Source organism: Astyanax mexicanus, chromosome 1, assembly GCF_023375975.1.
Source record: "Astyanax mexicanus isolate ESR-SI-001 chromosome 1, AstMex3_surface, whole genome shotgun sequence".
Lineage (NCBI taxonomy): Eukaryota > Metazoa > Chordata > Actinopteri > Characiformes > Acestrorhamphidae > Astyanax > Astyanax mexicanus.
Genome location: NC_064408.1, coordinates 121,873,412 through 121,896,470, shown reverse-complemented (window position 1 = coordinate 121,896,470; position 23,059 = coordinate 121,873,412). Strand labels below are relative to the sequence as shown.

Sequence of the window (23,059 nt, the reverse complement as noted above, 5' to 3'; positions counted from 1 at the left end):
TTCCCCCCTAATAAATGAAATAATCATTTGAAAAGTGTTTTTTTATATATATATATATATATATATATATTTACTCAGGTTATGCTAGCGCTCTAATGCTAAGCTAGCATGATTGGATGTCTAGCATAATGCTAATCTTTAAACAAGCCCTTAGTGGTGTTTATTGATAATTAGCAATGCTAACATGCTTGCATGAGTGAAGACTTAGCATATTAGCATATCAGCATTAGCATATTATGAGATAGAATGATCTGATGTTTTAGCATAATGCTAACCTTCACAATAAACAAATAAGTAAATAAATACTTCTTTCTTCTTACTGGAAAATTGTCTCTCCCTACTTTTATACAGGCTAATCTTCTTGCGACTTTTTGAAAACATTGCTAAATGTTCCACTATGATGGTGATATTAGCCTTCTGTGATGTATTCTTGTCAGACAAGTGACACAAAAAACAAATACAAATTATACGAATTTGAAAATTTGACTTTTTTCAGTGTAAAGGACTTTTATTTTGAAGAGTGCAACCGTATACACATCCAGGTGTATCAAATTACATACAGTTTCCAGGTAAATTACATACAAAGAACACAGAAGTGGGTCAGTCACATTATCTTATAGTTCCTGCTTTAACTTATGTACTTTTCTTATGAACACAGGCACTCTGGATATTTACGAAATGTTGGATCAGCTGATCTGGCCTCTACAGTCACTGGATGCAACAGTTTATGAACGTTATAAACTGGCCCATTTTATCACATTTTCATTTTTAGCAGCATTAGCACTGTCTGAACAAAATATTACCCATATATTTCATGTAAAAATATGTTGTCACAGTACTCAAAAAAATAGTAATAATAATAAATCACTTTCAGACATTCATATAGAGTGACGGGAAAAAAATTGGACACATTTTCTCATCCAAAGATTTTCTTCATGTTTAATTTAGTTAAAAAAATCGTCAAAATAAAGAAAAACTTTGGATAAAAAGAGTTGTGTCTGAACTTTTGACTCGTACTCTTCATATTAAGTATTTTACATTCATGCTTCTTCAACCTCTGCTACATAAACATGGACACAAATGCTAAGCTAGCATGATCTGATGTCCAGCATAATGCTAACCTTCACAAAAAATAAAAACTAAAATTTTACTGGTTTTAATTCATCACTAGCAATGCTAACATACTCACCTGAATGTAGACATTCTGTTAATGCTAGCTGCATAAATGTGGTTCCAGGAACTCATTAGCATAATGAACCCTGACAGTTTCCATTCAGAACTAGTAATGCTAATACCCGAGCATTAAAGCATTAAAACATTGGCATTAGCATTCTATTAACGTGACACAAATGCTAAGCTAATACTAATGCTACTACTAATACTAATTAGCTAATGCTAATGCTGACCTTCAAACCCTTTGATGGTTTTAATTCATAACTAGCAATGCTAACATAATTGCATGAGAAAAGACTTAGCATTCACATTATCTTACAATTTAGCTACACAAAAATGCTGAACCACGAAAGATCTTATTAGCGTCATGCTAACATTCAACATGAACCCTGACAGTTTCCATTCAGAACTAGCGATGCTAATACCCAAGCATGATTAAAACATTAGCATTAGCATTCTGTTAACGATAGCTACCTAAATGCTGACACAAATGCTAAGCTACCATGATCTGATGTCCAGCATAATGCTAACCTTCAAAATAAACATTTGATGGTTTTAATTCATAACAATGCTAACCTGCAAAATATAGCTTTGATGGTTTTTATTCATAACTAGCAATGCTAACATGCTTACCTGAATAAAGACTTAGCATTTACATTCAGGTAAAGCTAGCTACATGAACAGGCACAAACATGCTAAGCTAGCATGCTCTAATTAGAATAATGCTAACTTTTAAAACAAACAGTAGGTGTTTTTATTCATAACTAGCAATGCTAACATATGTATATGTGTAAACAGTTAGCATTCACATTCTGATAAAGCTAGCTACATACATAGGGACACAAATGCTAAACTAGCATGATCTGATGCATAACGCTAACCTTCACAAAAAATAAACCTTTAATGGCTTTTATTCATAACTAGCAATGCTAACATGCTTACCTAATGAAGACATTCAGTTAAATCTAGCTACATGAATGCGGACCCAGGATCCTATTAGCATAATGCTAACCTTCAAAATAAACCATTTGATGTTTTTTATTCATAACTAGCAATGCTAACATATTTACATGAGAAAGACTTAGCATTTACATTCTGTTAAAGCTAGCTACACGAATGCGGACAAAAAATATAAGCTAGCATGATCTTATTAGCATAATGCTAACCTTTAACATGACATTTCACATGAATCCTGACAGTTTCCATTCAGAACTAGCAATGCTAATACCCAAGCATGATTAAAATATTAGCATTAGCATTCTGTTAACAATAGCTACCTAAATGCTGACATAAATCATAAGCTAGCATGATCTGATGTCCAGCATAATGCTAACTCAAAATAAACCCTTGATGTTTTTTATCCATAACTAGCAATGCTAATATATTTACATGAGACTTAGCATTTTCATTCTTTAAAAGCTAGCTACATGAATGCAGGCAAAAATGCTAAGCCTCCAGGATCTTATTAGCATTATGCTAATAATTTTGAATGTAATAGCATTATTACAGTCAACACAAACCTACAGTTTCTATTAAAAACAAGCAATGCTAATATTCATGCAAGTGAACGCAAATAATAAACTAGCATGGTTGGATTAGCATTATGCTAACATTTAAACCAAACCGCTGGTGTTTTTTTTATTCATAACTAGCAATGCTAAAATATTTACATGAATAAAGACTTAGCATTTACATTCTTTTAAAGCTAGCTACAGGAAAGCAGACAAAAATGTGGAGCTAGCATAATCTGATTTCCATTTTAACGCTAACCTTCACAACGAACCGTTAATGTTTTTTATTCATAACTAGCAATGCTAATATGCATGCATGAGTAAAGAATTAGCATTAGCATTTTGTCAAAGCTAGCTCCATGAATGCGGACAAAATGCTGAAGTAGCTGGATCAGATGTCCAGCAAAATGTTAACATTTATAATGAACCCTTGACTGAACTAGCACGGTTGTATTAGCATAATGCTAGCCTTCAAAATTAACCCTTGTTTGTTTGTATTTAAAACTAGTAATGTTAACATGCTTGTATGAATGGAGAATTAGCATTAGCATTCTGTTAAAGCTAGCTACATGAATAAGGACATAAAAGATATGCTAGCATGGTTGGATGTCCATTATAACGCTAACTTTCAAAATGAACCCTTGATGTTTTTACTCATAATTACCAATGCTAGCATTAGCATTCTGTTAATGTTAGCATTCTAAAGGTTTGGACAGTCAAGAGATAAGCTAGCATGATCGGATGTTCATAATAAAGCTAACCTTCAAAACAAACCCTGACAGTTTTCAGTCAGAACAAGCAATGCTAATATGCATGCATGAGTAAAGAATTAGCATTAGCATTTTGTTAAAGCTAGCTACATGAAAGTGGACACAAAAATGCTAAGCCAGCATGATCGAATGTCCAGCATAATGCTAATATTTAAAACGAACCCTTGACTGAACTAGCTTGATCATATTAGCTTAATGCTAGCCTTCAAAATGAACCCTTGACTGAACTAGCTCGACTGTGTTAGCATAATGCTAGCCTTCAAAATCAACCCTTGATGGTATGTATTTATAACTAGTAATGCTAGCATGCTTGCATAAATGGATCATTAGCATTAGCATTCTGTTAAAGCTAGCTACATGAATGGGTTTATTCAAAAGTAACCCTTAAATGTTTTTTATTCATTGCTTGAGTGAGTGAAGCATTAGCATTAGCATTCTGTCAACATTTAGCAGTTAGCATTCTGTTAAAGTTCTAAACAGTCCTACAGTTAGCTTAGAGCTGATACGTTAGGAAGAATAAAGTTTGCTATGTTTGGATTTTAACCACCCAGCCATCCAAAACAATGGCACCCAACCTAGACAGTGGATCTTCTTCGTTTTCTTCTTCGTCATCGGCTTCTTCTTCTTCTTCTTTATCTAGTTCAGTCATTTGTTCACTGAGGTGGGACTCCAGGGGTATTCCTGGCACCCAGTTTTGCCTGTAGGTTGAGGTAAAGTCAGATGAGGATGCTAACGGATTAGCGTGGGTGCAGGGCATCTCTGTAAAGTTCTGCTGCACGTAGTTTGGGATGTAGGTTCTTCCGTAATCGGAAGCGAATCCACTGTCCGATGATTCCATCTCATCCTCGGTGACGAGATCGGTCAGCAGAAGAGTCCGTTCTCCAACTGGTGCCATTTGTTGGACTTCTGGGATGTTAGCTAGAAGCGATGATGTTCCAATTAGCGAGAATTCCAGTTTTCCACCTTCACCACGCAACACTGGCAGCACTAAAGCCTTATCCAGCTCGGAGCATCGGTTCAAGTCCTGCACTGGCTCACCACAACCTCCAGAGCATAACGTCATCGGCACCAAACCGTCGCTACCAATGGAATCTCCCAACCCGCTACTGTTAGGAGAATTCGGCGACTCCTCCACATCCTCTGGTACCACCAAACCGTAGCTGGTAGAGGACGCATTGCTTGAGTCTGAGTTTTCCACCAGCGCCACATGCTGGTTGGCATAAGAATTACCTTCCCATGGAAGTCCACCACAATCCTGGGCTGCATAGCTGCTGCCATTGCTTTTAACCAATGGCCGTTCCACAACCGGGAATACTCCAGGATGAGGCTTAGCAAAGTTCCACGGAGATTCTGAGTATATCCTCACAACGTCTATCTTCACCTTCAGATCAGTGTAATATGGAGGCGTGTCCCTCTTGGGATTCATTTTTTTCTGAAACAAAAGAAAACAAAAGAAAGGCCATTGAAAACAATTGGTCACTGGAAATTTCAAAATACAGAATTCACTGGCTATTCCAAAAATATATATTTCAAAATATAGTTGGTTTACAAAAATGTAGGATACATTAATTTATGTTCCGGACAAGCAATGCTAACAAAATGCTAACATTCAAAATTAACCCTTGATGTTTTTTATTTATAATTAGCAGTGCTAGCTAGCTAACATGCTTGAGTGAGTGAAGCATTAGCAATAGCATTCTGTTAACATTTAGCAGTTAGCATTCTAAAGTTCTAAACTGTCCTACAGTTAGATTAGAGTTGATACGTTAGAAAATAACGTTTGCTATGTTTGGAATGGTTGCCTACTGCAAATATATGTATTTCAAAATATATTTGGTTTACAGACATATATATATATATATTACAGAATATATTCAATTTGTGTACCGTATTTTTCACACTTTCGCACTTAAAATCCTTTAATTTTTCAAAAAAAATCATCAGTGCATCTTATATAATCCGGTGCTCCTTATGTATGAATTCTATCAGTCAGGTATTAAGGAGCAGTAAAGTCACTCTGCTGAAGTACAGAGTTATACAGGAGCTTCAGTGAAGTTTCTCCAGCACTAAGGCTGGAGCAGTATTAGCATTAGCCACTTACCTGCGCAAAGTGCTAGCTCTTTCTCCATTCAGAGAAAAGTATATCGGCCTATAGCCTGTTGCTAACCGCGGCTAGCGCTGCTAGGAGTGATTTTTTTTTTCATAAATCAATTATTTGAACATGCAGTCTTTAAAATAAACACTTTCTTTATAGAAAATCAAAGTAATTATTTAAATCTCACATGAGTTTTGGTAACAGGACTGAGAAAATGTAAACATCTTCAGATTAAAAACCTTTAATCTTTTTACTTTAAAAATGAAAGTAAAAAAAAAATAAAGCTGCCTGAGATTAATCAGTACATGTTTTGAATAGATAAATACATGTGTTTTTAGATTTAGAGTTGATTTTTTTTTTTTCAGTTTAATTTGAAAAAAGTTACAACAAGCAAATGGCATCCATTCGAAGGAATGGCCCTAACAACACTTTTGAGTTACTACATGTTTCCTTATGTGTTCCTTCACAATCTGAATCACTTTACTATTTATTTACAGTGTTGACTCAGAAGTTCCTAATCTAGCAGGTTGTTGGTGCTGGGAATAAGGCGAGGTGGTTCAGTATCTTCCAGGTACGCTCACCTGGGGAAATTTCCCACTCCAGTAAACCTGATAAAAATAGACTCTTACCAGCATATCAGGCAAACGCTGCTTCCTCATAACGTACAGCTGGCACAGGGCCAAGGCCAAGATGATCAGCAGGAACAGAGCCAATACACCAGGCACCACTAAAATGTGCATCCAGGATTTACCTGCAGCAGGTGAGAAATATGGGTTTAATTATCAGAAAACTGTGCTTTTTTCTGCCCTTAAACACTAAATATTTTTATAATATCATTTCTAAATTATTTATAATATTTACCAGAAGAATCACTTTTTATTCAGACTTTGATAAGATTCTAATCTTTTAATCGTTTCCTGTAAATGAGCTGCTGGAGCTCCTTCACAGCTTGAACGAGCAGCTCAGTTTCCTCTGCTAAGAAGCGTTTGTTGGACCAGACTAAGTACATGCCTTTTGTGTTGCATTTTGAATGGTGCAAGTTGTACTTTTCCCGTCGTTACGATAGCAAAGACACACTGATTTATTTAACCACACCCTATATTAATTTAGAGACTAAGTACATGCCTTTTGTGTTGCATTTTGAATGGTGCAAGTTGTACTTTTCCCATCATTACGATAGCAAAGACACACTGATTTGTCTATTTAACCTCACTTATGATCAATTAAGAGAATAAGTACATGCCTTTTGTGTTGCGTTTTGAACCGTGCAAGGTGTACTTTTCCCGTCGCTACGATAGCAAAGACACGCTAACACGCCCTAAATCAAACCACACGGTGCACCTTCGACACAAATGAACTTTGTTGTTTAATTCTATAAACTACGGACAACATTTTTCCCAAATTCAAAATAAAAAAACATGTTTATTTAAATTTTAAGAGTTCAGAAATCAATATTTGATGGAATAACCCTGGTGGTTTTTAATCACAGTTTTTATGCATCTTGGCATCATGTTCTCCTCCACCAGTCTTACACACTGCTTTTGTATAACTTCATGCTTTACACTCCTGGTGCAAAAGTTCAAGCAGTTCAGCTTGGTTTGATGGTTTGTGATCATCCATCTTCCTCTTGAAGAAACCAGAGGTTTTCAATTTGGTAAAACCAAAGAAAATCATAATTTTTAAGTGCTCTCTTATTTTTTTTTTCCAGAGCTTTAGAACAATTAAGTAGGGCACCATGAGTTAATTAAGTGCTGTATTCAGTTGTGTGTGTATATATATATATATATATATATATATATATATATATATATATATATATATATATATATATATATATACTCAATCAGTGATAGGTCTGAAAATGCGCCAAGTTATGGCATAGTATCTGTATTGTCTACAAGGAAAGCTCTTGAGATATCACCTGGCTCTTGAATGGAATGTGAGGTAAGTGACACTCTGATTGGTTTATTTCACATTACGTCCAACATTAACCACACCCATTATAAATTAAGAGAATAAGTACATGCCTTTTGTGTTGCGTTTTGAATCGTGCAAGGTGTACTTTTCCCGTCGTTACGATAGCAAAGACACACTGACACGCCCTAAATCAAACTGCACAGTGCCTTAAGATCACTAAACAGACAGGAAATTATTGGACATATATATATATATATATATATATATATATATATATATATATATATATATATATATATATATATATATATATATGTTTCTGTGAAAATAACTAAATTAATTGTAGAATTGCCTTAATTGTTAATTATGTATACATTGTATAAAAGTTGTTTTTAGTTAAGGATAATGTTCCTCTATAAGTGTAATAGATAGATAGATAGATAGATAGATAGATAGATAGATAGATAGATAGATAGATAGATAGATAGATAGATAGATAGATAGATAGATAGATAGATAGATAGATAGATAGATAGATAGATAGATAGATACTTTATTTATCCCGAAGGAAATTTAGGCATCCAGCAGCAACAACACAATACAATAAGAAACATACTCAGACAAATCAAAACACAGAAGAATAGAAAATATATAAGGCTATATAAAAAAAAAAAACCTAACTATAAGGATCTATCTGTAAACGGAGCAGTGCAGTAGATGTTGCTAATGGTCATAAATAATTAAATAATTAACAGAGTAAAGTGCAATGACATCGATTACGAAAGTGACTGATGTGACATAGAAATATAATATAATATAAGTATGCATACGTTACAAGACAGTTCTAAAAAGAGAATGTGAAAATGAATGTGTTAATTCAGAGTAAATGTTGATTAAAATGTACAGGGTCGTATTTCAGCCCCGGGGACAGGTAGACAGGAAGTACAGGGACAGGTAAAGAGTGTTGGGTAAACAGTAGTGGGATATTTGAGAATTGCGCAATGAGGTCAAGATTCCTTCCTGCAGAGCGAGAGAGAAACTTTCAGAGAAACCGAAACTAAAAACCGCTTTAAAAAACTGAAAAACTTTCACTATCTGTATAGAGTATAAAGGGTTATGTTTTTTTTTTTTATATAAGCTCTGTGTTACAATACATTAATCTACATTTATTAACCTTCACTTTAAACAACTTTTATTTGTTACAGATTTTTTTATTTTATATTTAATTTAATTTAATTTTTTTTTTTATTTTAATTATTAATTTCAATCAATCAATCAATCAACCTTTATTTTCACTCGGTAAAAAACATTGAGGGTGACCCTCATTCACAAAGTTGCCGAGCCTTTATAACATCAAAGGGATTGAACACATTTAATAATAATTTAGAAAATAATAAGAAATAAAATAGTAAACAAAATAATAAATAAATAACAGAAGTACTACTTTTAAATCAACATTTAATAAAATATATATATATATGTAAAACAGTAAATATATATGTAAAATACCATGAAAAAAACTAATTTGACATCTAAAAACTAAAAAATGTATAATATATAAAATAAGTAAATAGATAATAGTAAAAATAAAGTAAAATGTTAAAAATGATAAGTAATTAAAATAATAATAGAACTAAGAACAAGAATGAAAATATAAAACATTAAATTAATCAAAATAAATAAAAATAAATAAATACAAGTAATAATAAATAAATAAATAAATAAATAATTATTTAAAACAGTCACAGGCTTTCTGATGGTGATTAGAAACTAAAAGTTTAAAATTTAGCTTTTTCATTAAGAAAAAGATCATGCTACACTATATTGCCAAAGTAAAACTCTTGATCTTCCTTTCCTGGGGCAGTCATGATGAGTGCCAGTTTCATCATTGTAATGTTCTTTATTTAGTTGAGTAGTTCTTGCTGCTCATAACCTGGATTAGAACATTACTGAAATATTCACTATTCACTGTATACCTGTAACTCTACCTCTTCACTACTTTACTTTAACTGATGCTCTCAAACACTTTATTAAGAGACAAGAAATTCAAGTAATTAACTCTTGATGAGTTCAGCACAGCTGTTAACTGAAATTAGCCTGAAGTTCTAGGAGACTTTGCTTCATAAAACTGACTGAGAGGTGCTACTCTTGCTTAGATGTAATAACTGGAGAAACAGTAAAACATGACTGTGACTTCAGGAGAATAGGATGTTGTCGATACTAGAGAGCAGCCCATCACCTCCTAGTTATGGGATGAAAGGTGATGGATTTTTAATACCTGAGTTCTTACCTGGTAAAGTGGTGCAGAAGGTGGTATTCTCGCTCTGTTTGGGGGAAGAGGGATGAGTCCACATGTAGAACGCCGTTCCGCAGTACTCAGTGTTTAACTCCAGACTGATGACCGTAATTACGCCAGAGCTGTTCTGAATTTTCTGTGGAAAAAAACAGAAACTTATTAAAAATGATATACTAATAGTAATACTAATGCATGGATGTTTTTTTAATGATCCAGTATGAATCAGCACTTTCTGTATTTTTTTACAGTATGATAGTTAGAGTTAAAATAACTGTGGAGTGGTTTTAATCCAGTATGAATTACAAGTTGACAGTCATGACTATGTTGTCAGTGTCAGTGCCAGTATGAATTTCCAGCTTGTTGTGTTAGACTGTGACAGTAACTGCATTTTTGTCAGTGGCAATTTGAATTATTTTAATCCAGTATGAATCTACTGTGTTTTTTTTACAGTCTGACAGTATTAACTGTAGAGTAACTTTAATTGAGTATGAATCTGCTGTGTATGTAGTGTTTACTCTTTGCCAGTAACACCTGAATTACTTTTAGCCAGTATGAATTTGTTGTGTGTAGTTTTTTTTACAGTATGATAGTTAGTCTGTTGTGTATGTAGCTTTAAGAATTAAACAGTGATAACTGTGCAGTGATTTTAATCCAGTATGAATCTTAGTGTGTGAAGTTCTTCACAGTCTTACAGTAACAATGCAGTGATTGCAATCCAGTATGAATCTTAGTGTGTGAAGTTCTTTACAGTCTGACAGTAAATTATTTTAATCCAGTATGAATCTGGGTGTGCAGTTCTTTATAGTCTTACAGTTATAACTGTGGAGTGATTTTAATCCAGTATGAATTTACATTGTGTGTAGTGTTTTTACAGTCTGACAGTAACAATTAAGTTATTTTAATCCAGTATGAATCTGCAGTTTGTGCAATTTTATAGCCTGACAGTAATAACCATGTTGCCACTGTCATCCAGTATGAACTTCCAGGCTGCCTAATGTTTTCCCAGTCTGACAGTGTCAAATACATCATTTTAAACAGGTACGAATCTGAAGTGTTTAGTTCTTTACAGTCTGACAGTAACAATGCAGTGATTGTAGTCCAGTATGAATCTGAAGCATGCGGTTCTTTATAGTCTAACAGTAATAACTGTTGAGTGATTTTAATCCAGTATGAATTGACATTGTGTGTAGTGTTTTTACAATCTGACACTAACAATAAAAATATTTTAATCCAGTATGAATCTGCAGTTTGTGTAATTTTATAGCATGACAGTAATAACCAGGTTGCCACTGTCATCCAGTATGAATTTCCGGGGTGTATGAATCTGCAGTATAAATCTGCAGTGTCTGACAAAAATAGTAAGCGAAGTGAATGGTTTCTGTAATTGGCAAATATATGAATTGTAAAATTACAGTCCTTCTTAAGGGTTACTGAATCAATCAGAGCGACTACTGAACAACACAGCGTATACTAACCAGAATTCATAATTCATAATGGATACTGAATATTTCAGATGCAACTGAACAACACAGTGTATAATAACCAGAATTCATAATTCATAATGGATACTGAATATTTCAGATGCAACTGAACAACACAGTGTATAATAACCAGAATTCATAATTCATAATGGATACTGAATATTTCAGATGCAACTGAACAACACAGTGTATACTAACCAGAATTCATAATTCATAATGGATACTAAATATTTCAGATGCAACTGAACAACACAGTGTATAATAACCAGAATTCATAATTCATAATGGATACTGAATATTTCAGATGCAACTGAACAACACAGTGTATAATAACCAGAATTCATAATTCATAATGGATACTGAATATTTCAGATGCAACTGAACAACACAGCATATACTAACCAGAATTCATAATTCATAATGGATACTGAATATTTCAGATGCAACTGAACAACACAGTGTATAATAACCAGAATTCATAATTCATAATGGATACTGAATATTTCAGATGCAACTGAACAACACAGTGTATACTAACCAGAATTCATAATTCATAATGGACACTAAATATTTCAGATGCAACTGAACACAGTGTATACTAACCAGAATTCATAATTCATAATGGATACTAAATATTTCAGATGCAACTGAACAACACAGTGTATACTAACCAGAATTCATAATTCATAATGGATACTAAATATTTCAGATGCAACTGAACACAGTGTATACTAACCAGAATTCATAATGGATACTAAATATTTCAGATGCAACTGAACAACACAGTGTATACTAACCAGAATTCATAATTCATAATGGATACTAAATATTTCAGATACAATTACCAGCATTACTGACATGTTTTACTGACCTTTGCAGGACAGCTGAAGTTGAAACTGTAGAAGTGTTTTTAATAATGGTGATGTTTATGGGAGAGTGTTTGGCTGTTGGGTTACGTGGGGTAACCTGTGTTGTGGGAGGAGTCAGAGCGTACCTGTTTGGCTCCGGAGGCGGAGTTAGTGAGCTGGAGCTCGTAGTTAATGTGGGGTTTGCCGGACCAGTTTCGGCTGATCTCTGTGATGGATTGGTTGTGGGGAGCTGGGGGTGTGGTGATGATCACAGTGAGGGAGGAGTCAGACACAGTTAGCGAAACCTCCGGAGCTCCGAGCACGGCTGCAGATACAGATATATATATATGAAATATATATTTACAGTGTAATAATACTAATCAGAGTTAGTGAAGGCTCTTACTCTGCTCCACAGGAATGTAGTTCATGTATTTCCCCATGCACGAGCCGTTCACCATCACTCTGACGAAATATCTCCCATAAACATCCCTCATCACAGAGCTCAGATCACAGAACAACTCCGAGATATTCTGACATCCCATAATCTCACTCCACACAGACTCGCCATATCTATAATAATGTAGAAGAACACAATCCTTCAGTCAGCGCTGAATAAAAAAAATACAGAAATAAAACACTGCAATAAAACCTGCATAATTCACATTACTAAATAATCTATATTATATACCAAACATTTCATACTGGATACTGATTAACTCATAGTAGATACTAAATAATTAAAAGTGGATACTTAATAATTGATAGTGAGTACTAAGCAATTGATAGTACAGACTTAATAAATCATAGTGCGTACTAAATAATTCATAGTAAGCACTAAATAATTCATAGTAAGTACTAAGTAATTAATAGTACAGACTTAATAATTCATAGTAAGTACTTAATAATTCATAGTACAGACCTTATAATTCATAGTAAGTACTAAATAATTCATAGTGAGTACTAAGTAATTAATAGTACAGACTTAATAATTCATAGTAAGTACTAAATAATTCATAGTAAGTACTACATAATTAATAGTACAGACCTTATAATTCATAGTGCGTACTAAATAATTCATAGTGAGTACTAAGTAATTAATAGTAAGTACTAAATAATTCATAGTAAGTACTAAATAATTCATAGTAAGTACTAAATAATTCATAGTAAGTACTAAGTAATTAATAGTACAGACCTTATAATTCATAGTAAGTACTAAATAATTCATAGTGAGTACTAAGCAATTAATAGTAAGTACTAAGTAATTAATCGTACAGACTTAATAAATCATAGTGCCTACTAAATAATTCATAGCAAGTACTCAATAATTAATAGTACAGACTTAATAATTCATAGTGTGTATTAAATAATTCATAGTGAGTACTAAATAATTATTAGTACAGACTCAATAATTCATAGTGCCTACTTAATAATTCATAGCAAGTACTAAATAATTATTAGTACAGACTTAATAATTCATAGTGCCTACTAAATAATTAATAGTGAGTACTAAGTAATTAATAGTACAGACTCAATAATTCATAGTGCCTACTAAATAATTAATAGTGAGTACTAAGTAATTAATAGTATTCATAGTGGATACTGAATAATTAAAAGTGAGTACTTGGTAAATAATAGTATAGACTGATTAAATCACTGATAAAATAATATTGTTACTGAATAATTCATAGTGGATACATAATAATTTATAGTGGATACTAAATAATTTGTAGTAAATACTGAATAATTAATAGTATAGACTGATAAATATTAATATAAGAAAATATTGTTACTGAATAATTCATAGTGGATACTGAATAATAGTAAACCACGTGAGCACATCATCTCCTCTGATTGGTCAGAGCTGTCTGGTGCGGGAGCATGCAAGTAAATATAGTGAGAAGATGCTGTGATCCAGCATGTATATCTGTATATCTGTGCAGTGTGAAGCTGATTTAACACAGAACACTGAAAACTTGCAGCTGCGCTTTTAAACACAGTGTTTTCAATCTCAATTTCAACAGTGAGTGCTGCACATACTGCACTCTTAGTGTGTAAACAGCATGGAGCAGCAGAAAGACAGCGTTCCTTTATAGCTGTGTATTATCTGACTAATATATCAGATAAAATGCACCTAATCAACTTGATGGCGTAATTAATTGTGATGGCAAAAAAATAAAAACGTGTTACTGATTCCAAATTAACCACATTTTAATTGCTTTATTGTTGACACCCTAATTTATCGTAATGTTGTTTTATTTTTGCACAGTTTATTGTTACATGTTTTGCACCACAGTAAGAAAAATAAGAAAAGGCCAGTCAAACTTACGGCTTATACTGAACAGTGTACAGAACCTCCTGACCAGGGATGTGCACTTCATCCCAGTAAAGCTCCCTGAAAAAATTCTTAGATACGAAATGAAGCTTCGTTTTATTGCAGTCGTGGCACCAAAAACCTGCAAAAAGACAAACAGAGAGAGAGACGACAAGGTGATTAATATTAGATTAGATTCAGATATCATCAAAATCTGAAAATAAATGCATACTAAATAGTAAAAATGACAAATCAGACTTTATTTTACTTTATTTACTGAACCAAAAGAACCCTTTTCCTTTTTCAAAGGTAATTTACAAAAGAAAGTGTAAGTTGCTGAATCTGGCATCCCAGCCGATGTCCTGAAGTGAGGAAATGTATCAAAAGGAGCATCATTCTCTGTCAGTTCAATGATTTACACCCTGCGCAATGCGTAATGTGATAATCATTGCTATCTTACACCCCGCCAAAAGTCTGCTGTATTTTCACACCTTCCGCCTACATTGTTTAAATAGCAGCAGTGTTTCTGAATATATCTACACTGATGGGTGTGGTGGTCTAAAAAATGAGGTGTGTTCTGGTACATTTCTGGAGTTTTGCTTGTTTATCTTGGCAACAGAAAACACAGGAGCTCCACTTACTGATTGAAACCCTGACAACAGTCAACAGTCAGACGTTCATTACTATCTTGGTTTGCTATGCACACTTGGACAGACAGCAGTGCACAAACCACTTTTTACAAACTCCAACTGCCAGAATGCCTTTGGCAGATCAGCCTCACCTGGGTTTTGAATCCTTTCAGCTGTTTTCCATTCTATATATACAGGTCTATTTGTGCTGCCTTTCGCAAAGTTTCAGCTTCAGAACGAGTGTTATTTCTTTGATTGTTTTTATCTCTTGTTTGTGATTCAGTCTTGCTCCCTTTGCTTGTTTACCTTGATGTTTTTAGCTCTGGTTTGTGACATTTTTTATCTATGTTTATCCTTTTAGGACTGTGTAATTGGCTCTGATGTTTCGGACAAGCTCGTATCTGGATTTTACCTTTGCTTGTACTTTGACTAAGACTTGTTGTTTCAGCCCTGTTAATTGGAGTCACTCCTAATTTTTACAGAAAGTTTCTACGTCAACCCGCGAATTAGTATTCATGGCCCTGCCCACCTCGGCTCGCGACCGCCCACAGACAGAGCTGAAGCCGAGCGGCTTCGCCGTCTCGTCAGATAGGAGCTGAATAACAGAGCTAAGAACAGCATGCAGTTCATTCCTGTGTTATTTGTGCGAATAACACATCAGTGTTATTTATATACTTTACCCAGTAATTCTGAGGTAAGGAACAAATGGTTAGAAAAAGACTATGGAGGAAAAACACTTTCTAGACCTGGACTACCCACCTCTGTGTGTGAGTAACTATAGGTTTAAATAGGATCTCCGGTGAATTTGGTGTTTTATACAGACTCTAAGACTAGGTCAGTGGCTGAACTGCACTTAGCAGGGCCTTATTACACATGTTGTAAAATAACATATGACATTGCAAAGACTGTTATTGGTGTAAATAAGTTTCTAACTGTTGTCCGTCTCGCTGCCACATGGTGTCGAAGTACACTGAAAAAAATGGTGAGTAAAATTTACTTAAAAAAGTATTGCAACTTTCTGCATTTGCTTTTTTTAAGTAAATTTAATTTCATGTAAATTTCAGTAACTTCAGTTCAGTTTCAAGATTTAAATGTTACACAGAGTAAATAAGTGAACTGAACTTCAGTCAATCCTTTCTTTTACTAAACTTTACTTAATTAATTTTTACGGAATCAATCCTTTCTTTTAGTAAACTTTACTTCATTTATTTTTACTGAATCAATCCTTTCTTTTAGTAAACTTTACTTCATTTATTTTTACTGAATCAATCCTTTCTTTTAGTAAACTTTACTTCATTTATTTTTACTGAATCAATCCTTTCTTTTAGTAAACTTTACTTCATTTATTTTTACTGAATCAATCCTTTCTTTTAGTAAACTTTACTTCATTTATTTTTTACTGAATCAATCCTTTCTTTTAGTAAACTTTACTTCATTTATTTTTACTGAATCAATCCTTTCTTTTAGTAAACTTTACTTAATTTATTTTTACTGAATCAATCCTTTCTTTTAGTAAATTTTACTAAATGTCTGCATACAATATTACCCAATTACAATTACTTAATTTATGATACACAATATATTATAATTCCTGAAATTTTAATATTCTTAGTTAAAACACACATATTATGCTGTCTCAACTGTTCAGTTCACTTATTTACTCTGTGTAACATTTAAATCTTGAAACCGACTTGAAGTAACTGAAATTAAATTAACTTAAAAAAAAGCAAATGCAGAAAGTTGCAAAACTTGTTTTAAGTAAATTTTACTCATAATTTTTTTCAGTGTACTTTTAGCCAATGAGAAGTGATATGTTTTTTGCATGCATGAATATTCATAAACAAGAGCAAATATTGCTTCTTCCCACTCATTCCTTTACAGGACTAAAGCAGTGTTATACTGAGTCACCGGAGCACTTTTTTGATTTTTTCACAAAAAACAGCTCACAGAGCATTTATTCATACTAGAGACACAAAACTAGACATTTTAAAATAAATGAAAAAACAATGGAATGAGACCTTTGTTTTTTTGCATGTTACAAGCCGCGCTAGGTGTACTTTTCCTGGGGTTATGACAGCAAAGACACACTGACATGCCCTGAATCAAGCTGTACAGCCCTTTGAATTGATAATAGTCGTAAAGGGTCTCTCACCAGGAGGTGCACTACCCAAAAGTAGCTTCTGAGAGACTTTTTATATATTTTTTCTGGGTAGATGCCAATTTAACACTGCTGGCCTTGTAAAGCACGGACAGAAATATGTGTATTGATAGAAGTGAACACACACACACTCAAACACACACACACACACACACACACACACACACACACACACACACACACACACAAACACACACACTCACTCAGCCTTGATCTCAGATTTAGCTCAGTCAGTCAGCGCTGCAGCAGGTGGTGGAGTTGTAAAAAGCCGGTGGAGGAATTCCTCTCCCTCCAGCAGCAGTGCTTCCATTTATACACACACACACACTACACACACACACACACACACACACACACTACACACACACACACACACTCCTCCAGCCTGTAGAATGAGATAGCAGTCATCCCTCAGCATTGTCTGTGTGCTTTAGAGGTGCAGAGGGAAGCAGATGCTTCCTAATCCGAGAATCCGACGCTGGTCTGATCTGTTCTCTTATTACTGCAGAGCTTCTCCAACACTGAGAGGACCTGAGAGACCCGGGGGGCTTCAGATACACCCATTTACAGACTGTCACACTTCTCTCTCTATTAAAGCACTGGGGTTAGGGTTCCCTGGCTTGATCTGACATTGTAAAGCAACAAAAAGGGGTCGAAAAAGGTGTTTAGTAGCACTTTAACCCTTGTGTGGTGTTCATGTTTTTGTTACTCGTTTACTTTGTTACTTGTATTTAATTCAGCAAAATTAAGCAATTTTACATTAAAATGCTTTACACATGCTCGCTTCACCTAAACTGCAAGCAATATAAACAGCTTACATGGTTAATATTTGCCCTTTACCTTTCTTATGTTACATTTCTTTTAAAAAGTGCTACTCTTTTTTTATTAGTTTTTTAATAAAATGCAAAAGAAAATGAATTAAACTCAAGATATGAGTAGAAAATTTGTTTAGTTTTAAATTAACAAATGAAGCAATGTTTATTAGCCCTTGGCCAAACATACTGTATGTAATATAAATGGTTAGGGGGAGGGGGGGGAGGTGTTCAGTGTGTGTTTATTGAAAATGTTTTTTGATATATGTTTTCCACAAAAAATGAGCCAATGCCAATGAGTTTGAGTTAGAAAAAATATTTTTTTTTGTATCATTTGATGAAAAATGAAAACGGGTCCCACAGACCCGAACACCACACAAGGATTAAACCAGAAACAATTGAAAAACACTGTATTTCTCATATTTACTTTGATTTTTATTTGATTGCTTCAAATAAGAAAAACAAATATGGTATAGTGAAGAGCAGAGGTGGAAAGTAATTAATTACATTTACTTACGTTACTGTAATTGAGTAGATTTTATGAGTACTTTGTAATTTTTAAAGTAGTTTTAAAATAGGTAATTTTACTTTTATTCAAGTACATTTTGACACAAGTAATTTACTTCACTACATTGGAAAACTCCCCGTTACTGAGTAAAAAATAAAATGCTGGAAAAAAAAAACAATTGTCTGAATTAAAAAGAAATTGGCATGGATGCTCACGCGTGGAATAATGAGGCAATAACGTCCTCATGCAACACAAAATGTAGCAGTTAAAGCATAGCTATGGCAAGTTAAAAAATAATAATGAACTGTAAAACTATAAAAATACAGTTTATAGTCGCCTATATGATCATCACTTTTTAACAGTAAAGAAAAATAAATGGATCATAGAAACCTGTTCCACTTGTTCTTGAAAATGTTTTATGGAGGTGTTCTGAACAAATACTGCCTGAAAGATCCAAATTATTATGTGGAATAATAGTTCATTAAAAACTAATTAAAAAATGTATGATTTGTTTTTACTTAATTAAAAACATAGTTAATTAAAAGTAACTATGTAACTTTTACTCAAAGTACATTTTAAATTGAGTACTTTTTTACTTTTACTCGAGTAGATTTTTAGATTTTTAGAATTTTAGCAAAGTAAAGGTACTTTTACTTAATTACAATTTTTCAGTACTTTTTCCACCTCTGATGAAGAGCCCTTTTCCAGTTTTACATGACTTGCTTTATTTAAGCCCTAACTCTACTTTACACCAGCTATTTTTGTATTTGCCATTCTTTTTGTAGGTCACTCGATGTCATTGAAAATCATTTGAACTTCTTGTCTCTTAATAAAGTGTTTGAGAGCATCAGTTATAAAGTTGTGAAGAGGTAGAGTTACAGGTATACAGTCTAATATTATTCCACCAAATATTGATTTCTGAGCTCTTAAAACTTTATGAATATGAACTTGTTTTATTTGCATTATTTGAGGTCTGAAAGCTCTGCATCCTTTTTCCTTATTTAGACCATTTCTCATTTTCTGTAAATAAATGCTCTAAATGATGATTTAGAATTAAATACATAGTATGGTTTCATATGATATTATATTACAAAATTCAGATACATTGAAAATAAAGAATAAAGAACAATTATCTACCAGAAAACTCTATCGTTTGCATTTTCTAAACTGTCTTTATATCTCTCTTAACTTTGCTTGTCTTTCTGGTTCTTATTTCCAAGTTATTTTTACATATGTCGTATCAAATACAGGGTTTTTCATTATTTTAAAATTTTCTGCATCTGTAGATTAAAACTAAAGTCATCTAAATTATGAAGAAAAACATATGGAAAAAACAGATTCTCATATTTTCTCAGTCAGTTTTATTGGGTAGAGTCACCTGGAAATCAGGCTAATTTCAGTTAACAGCTGTGCTGAACTCATCAAGAGTTAATTACTTGAATTTCTTGTCTCTTAATAAAGTGTTTGAGAGCATCAGTTAAAGTAAAGTAGTGAAGAGGTAGAGTTACAGGTATACAGTGAATAGTGAATATTTGAGTAATGTTCTAATCCAGGTTATGAGAAGAAACAACTACTCAACTAAATTTAGGTTGGCCAATGTGAAATAAAGAATTTCAAGAACTTTGAAAGAATCCTCAAGTGCAGTCACTACTAATACCATCAAAAACATTATAATGATGGAACTGGCACTCATCAGGACCACCCCAGGAAAGGAAGAGCAAGATTTTCCTCTGTTGTACAGGATAAGTTCATCAGATTTACCAGCATCAGAAACCACAAGTTAACAGCTCCCCAGATTAAAGCGGCTAAATGCTTCTTTAATCTGCCATTCTTCAGTATTCTGGTTTGTTTAACACTTTTAAGTTACTACATGATACTATGGGTTGTACCATTTTAGATATACAAGTTTTATATCTCTATTTAAACCAGACACATTTTTAGGATCCAAAGGTTTGAACATCCTCTGCTCTCCACATGTGGACAAGAGAAAAATTCAAAATGATCTTTTCCTCTGATTTACTATTTATAGGTATATAGAATATATAATCAAGAGGAAGATGGATGATCACAAGCCATCAAACTAAACTGAACTGCTTGAATTTTTGCACCAGGAGTAAAGCAGCATAAAGTTATCCAAAAGCAGTGTGTAAGACTGGTGGAGGAGAACATGATGCCAAGATGCATGAAAAAAAATGTGATTAAAAACCACCAGGGTTAATCCACCAAATATTGATTTCTGAACTAAAGTTGGTACCATTTTAAAATAAGGCTCCTTTATAAAGGGTTTATAACATTATAAAATTACATTAATAAATATCAGTAAGCACTTATAACACATAAATAGACAGAACAACAGTGATAATTACTTTTTATTTTAACATACAGCTCTGGATAAAAATAAGAGAGCACTTAAAAATGATGAGTTTCTTTCATTTTAGCAAATTGAAAAGCTCTGGAATATAATCAAGAGGAAGATGGATGATCACAAGCCACCAAACCACCAAACTGAAATGCTTGAATTTTTGCACCAGGAGTGTTGGATAACTGCTTTTGTTATCCAAAAGCAGTGTGTAAGACTGGTGGAGGAGAACATGATGCCAAAATGCATAAAAAAACTGTGATTAAAAACCAGAACCAGGGTTATTCCACCAAACAATGATTATTTCTGAACTCTTAAAACTTTATGAATATGAACGTGTTTTCTTTGCATTATTTGAGGTCTGAGAGCTCTGCATCTTTTTTGTTATTTCAGACATTTCTCATTTTCTGTAAATAAATGCTCTAAATGACAATATTTTTATTTTGGAATTTGGGAGAAATGTTGTCTGTAGTTTATAGAATAAAACAACAATGTTCATTTTACTCAAACATAAACCTATAAATAGCAAAATCAGAAAAACTGATTCAGAAACTGAAGTGATCTTTTATTTTTTCCAGAGCTGAATGTAATTAAATAACATATGAAGTCAGTTTAATTGTTTATTATATGTTATTATAGTGAAATGAATAAAGTTATTAACAGAAATGTCAAATCTAGTAAGATCTGAGGTTTAACACTATAAATTAATGTGGAATCACTATTTGGTACACCACAGGCCATTTTGTATTTATGTGTTGTAACTGCTTATTGATGTTTTATAACTCTTATGAACTAAAAACGCAGAATAAATTCCTTTTTAAGCTTTTATTAACCCTCTATAATGCATCCTTATTTTAAATTGGTACCCTAAAGTTTCTGTTTTTGCAGAGACATTATATGTGATTTAAGGCTTTTGAAAATGTATGCAGAAGGTTTTACATATTATATATATTTATTGAGTGTTCTTATAGAGTTTTATGGAGTTTATCTGACATCGTAAAGCAACAAAAAGAGGGTCTAAAATGGGATAAGTAGCACTCCTAACCAGACACCTTTGGAAAACACTGTATTTCTTATAATTACTTTGATTTTATTTGATTGCAGACAGTAAGAACTTAAAAATGAAAATGTTTTATCTGCTCAACTTCATTTTTTTCGTCTTTTCTTTGCTTCCCACTGATAAAAGGAAATTTTCCAGATTTGCATGACTTGAGCCCTGACTCTAATTCACCCAAGCTAACATTTTCCATTCTTTTTGTAGGTCACTTAATGTAATCCTGAGGTTGCTGACTGACATTCGAGTAATTTGACGGTCAATCGCCAGACCTGAACCCATTGAAACCTCTTGAATTTTTTGCTTTCGTAATGTGTCTGAGAGTATATAAATACATGTATATAATAGTAGGTTTTACATATTTTATATTTTATGTTTTTATAGAGTTTAACCCTGTTTAGGAACGTTACATTTCCAGAAGAACACATTAAACACACTCACCTGGGCAGAAAAGGAACAGGAATGCCGTTTTCAAGGGCCACATATCCACACCGGAGAGTAAATCCAGTTATACAGATTATAATATTAATAATAATATTATTAATATTAATAATAATCCACAGCAGTAGCAGCAGAAGCTCACTCCAGTAATCCGGTGAAGATCATGGTCCAGATCTTCATTTTCTTCACTTCATACTATCTGTTTTTCTCTCTGTCTGTCAGGAGAAAGCTCCAAGCCGTCCACCGTCTTCACCGCCTGTTCCATCTCTGCTGATCTGAGGGTAAAGGTGTGCTCACCTGCAGGTGTGTGTAGAGGTGTGTGTGTGAGTAGAGGTGAACTTTGGAGCTACCTGATCGGTGTGTTCCGTTTTCTCGGCCTGCCCCCTCCCGGTCTAGTATTTCAGGTTGTGGCGGCTGAACCACACGCCTGCAGCAGCAGGGCAATAAGCAAGAAGCAGAACAGAAAGTGAAAAAAAAACAATATCTTAAAAAAAAAGGTGAGGCTTTTCCTGCTGTTGTGTAAATACCTCATAACCAGCACCTCATACCTCATGCCTTAAACGTCCTGCTTTAAAATGCATGCCTTATACCTAATGCATTAAACCGCATGCCTTTTACCTCATGTTTTATAGCTTGTCTTTTACCTCCTGCCTTAAAACTCATGCTTTTTACATCATGCCATATACCTCAAGCATT

The 23,059-nt window shown here is 33.5% G+C and overlaps 1 protein-coding gene across 2 annotated transcripts; it reads right to left on the bottom strand.

The window, feature by feature from the left end:
- Positions 1-493: 493 nt before the first annotated feature.
- On the bottom strand, positions 494-22,708 carry ifnlr1 (interferon lambda receptor 1). 2 transcript variants are annotated; one of them, XR_007426811.1, is made up of 8 exons: positions 22,364-22,708; positions 14,418-14,544; positions 12,495-12,661; positions 12,238-12,416; positions 9,757-9,898; positions 6,179-6,300; positions 2,451-4,886; positions 494-1,647 (listed from the first exon to the last, which is right to left on the bottom strand). XR_007426811.1 is itself a non-coding variant. In XM_049467578.1 (7 exons), the coding sequence occupies exons 1-7, from the start codon at positions 22,404-22,406 to the stop codon at positions 3,981-3,983; spliced, it is 1,686 nt and encodes a 561-aa protein (XP_049323535.1). In that variant the 5' UTR covers positions 22,407-22,708; the 3' UTR covers positions 494-3,980. The 2 variants fall into 2 exon arrangements, 1 of the variants encoding a protein (XP_049323535.1); XM_049467578.1 differs by having other exon boundaries at positions 494-4,886.
- Between the last annotated feature and the right edge of the window lie 351 nt (positions 22,709-23,059).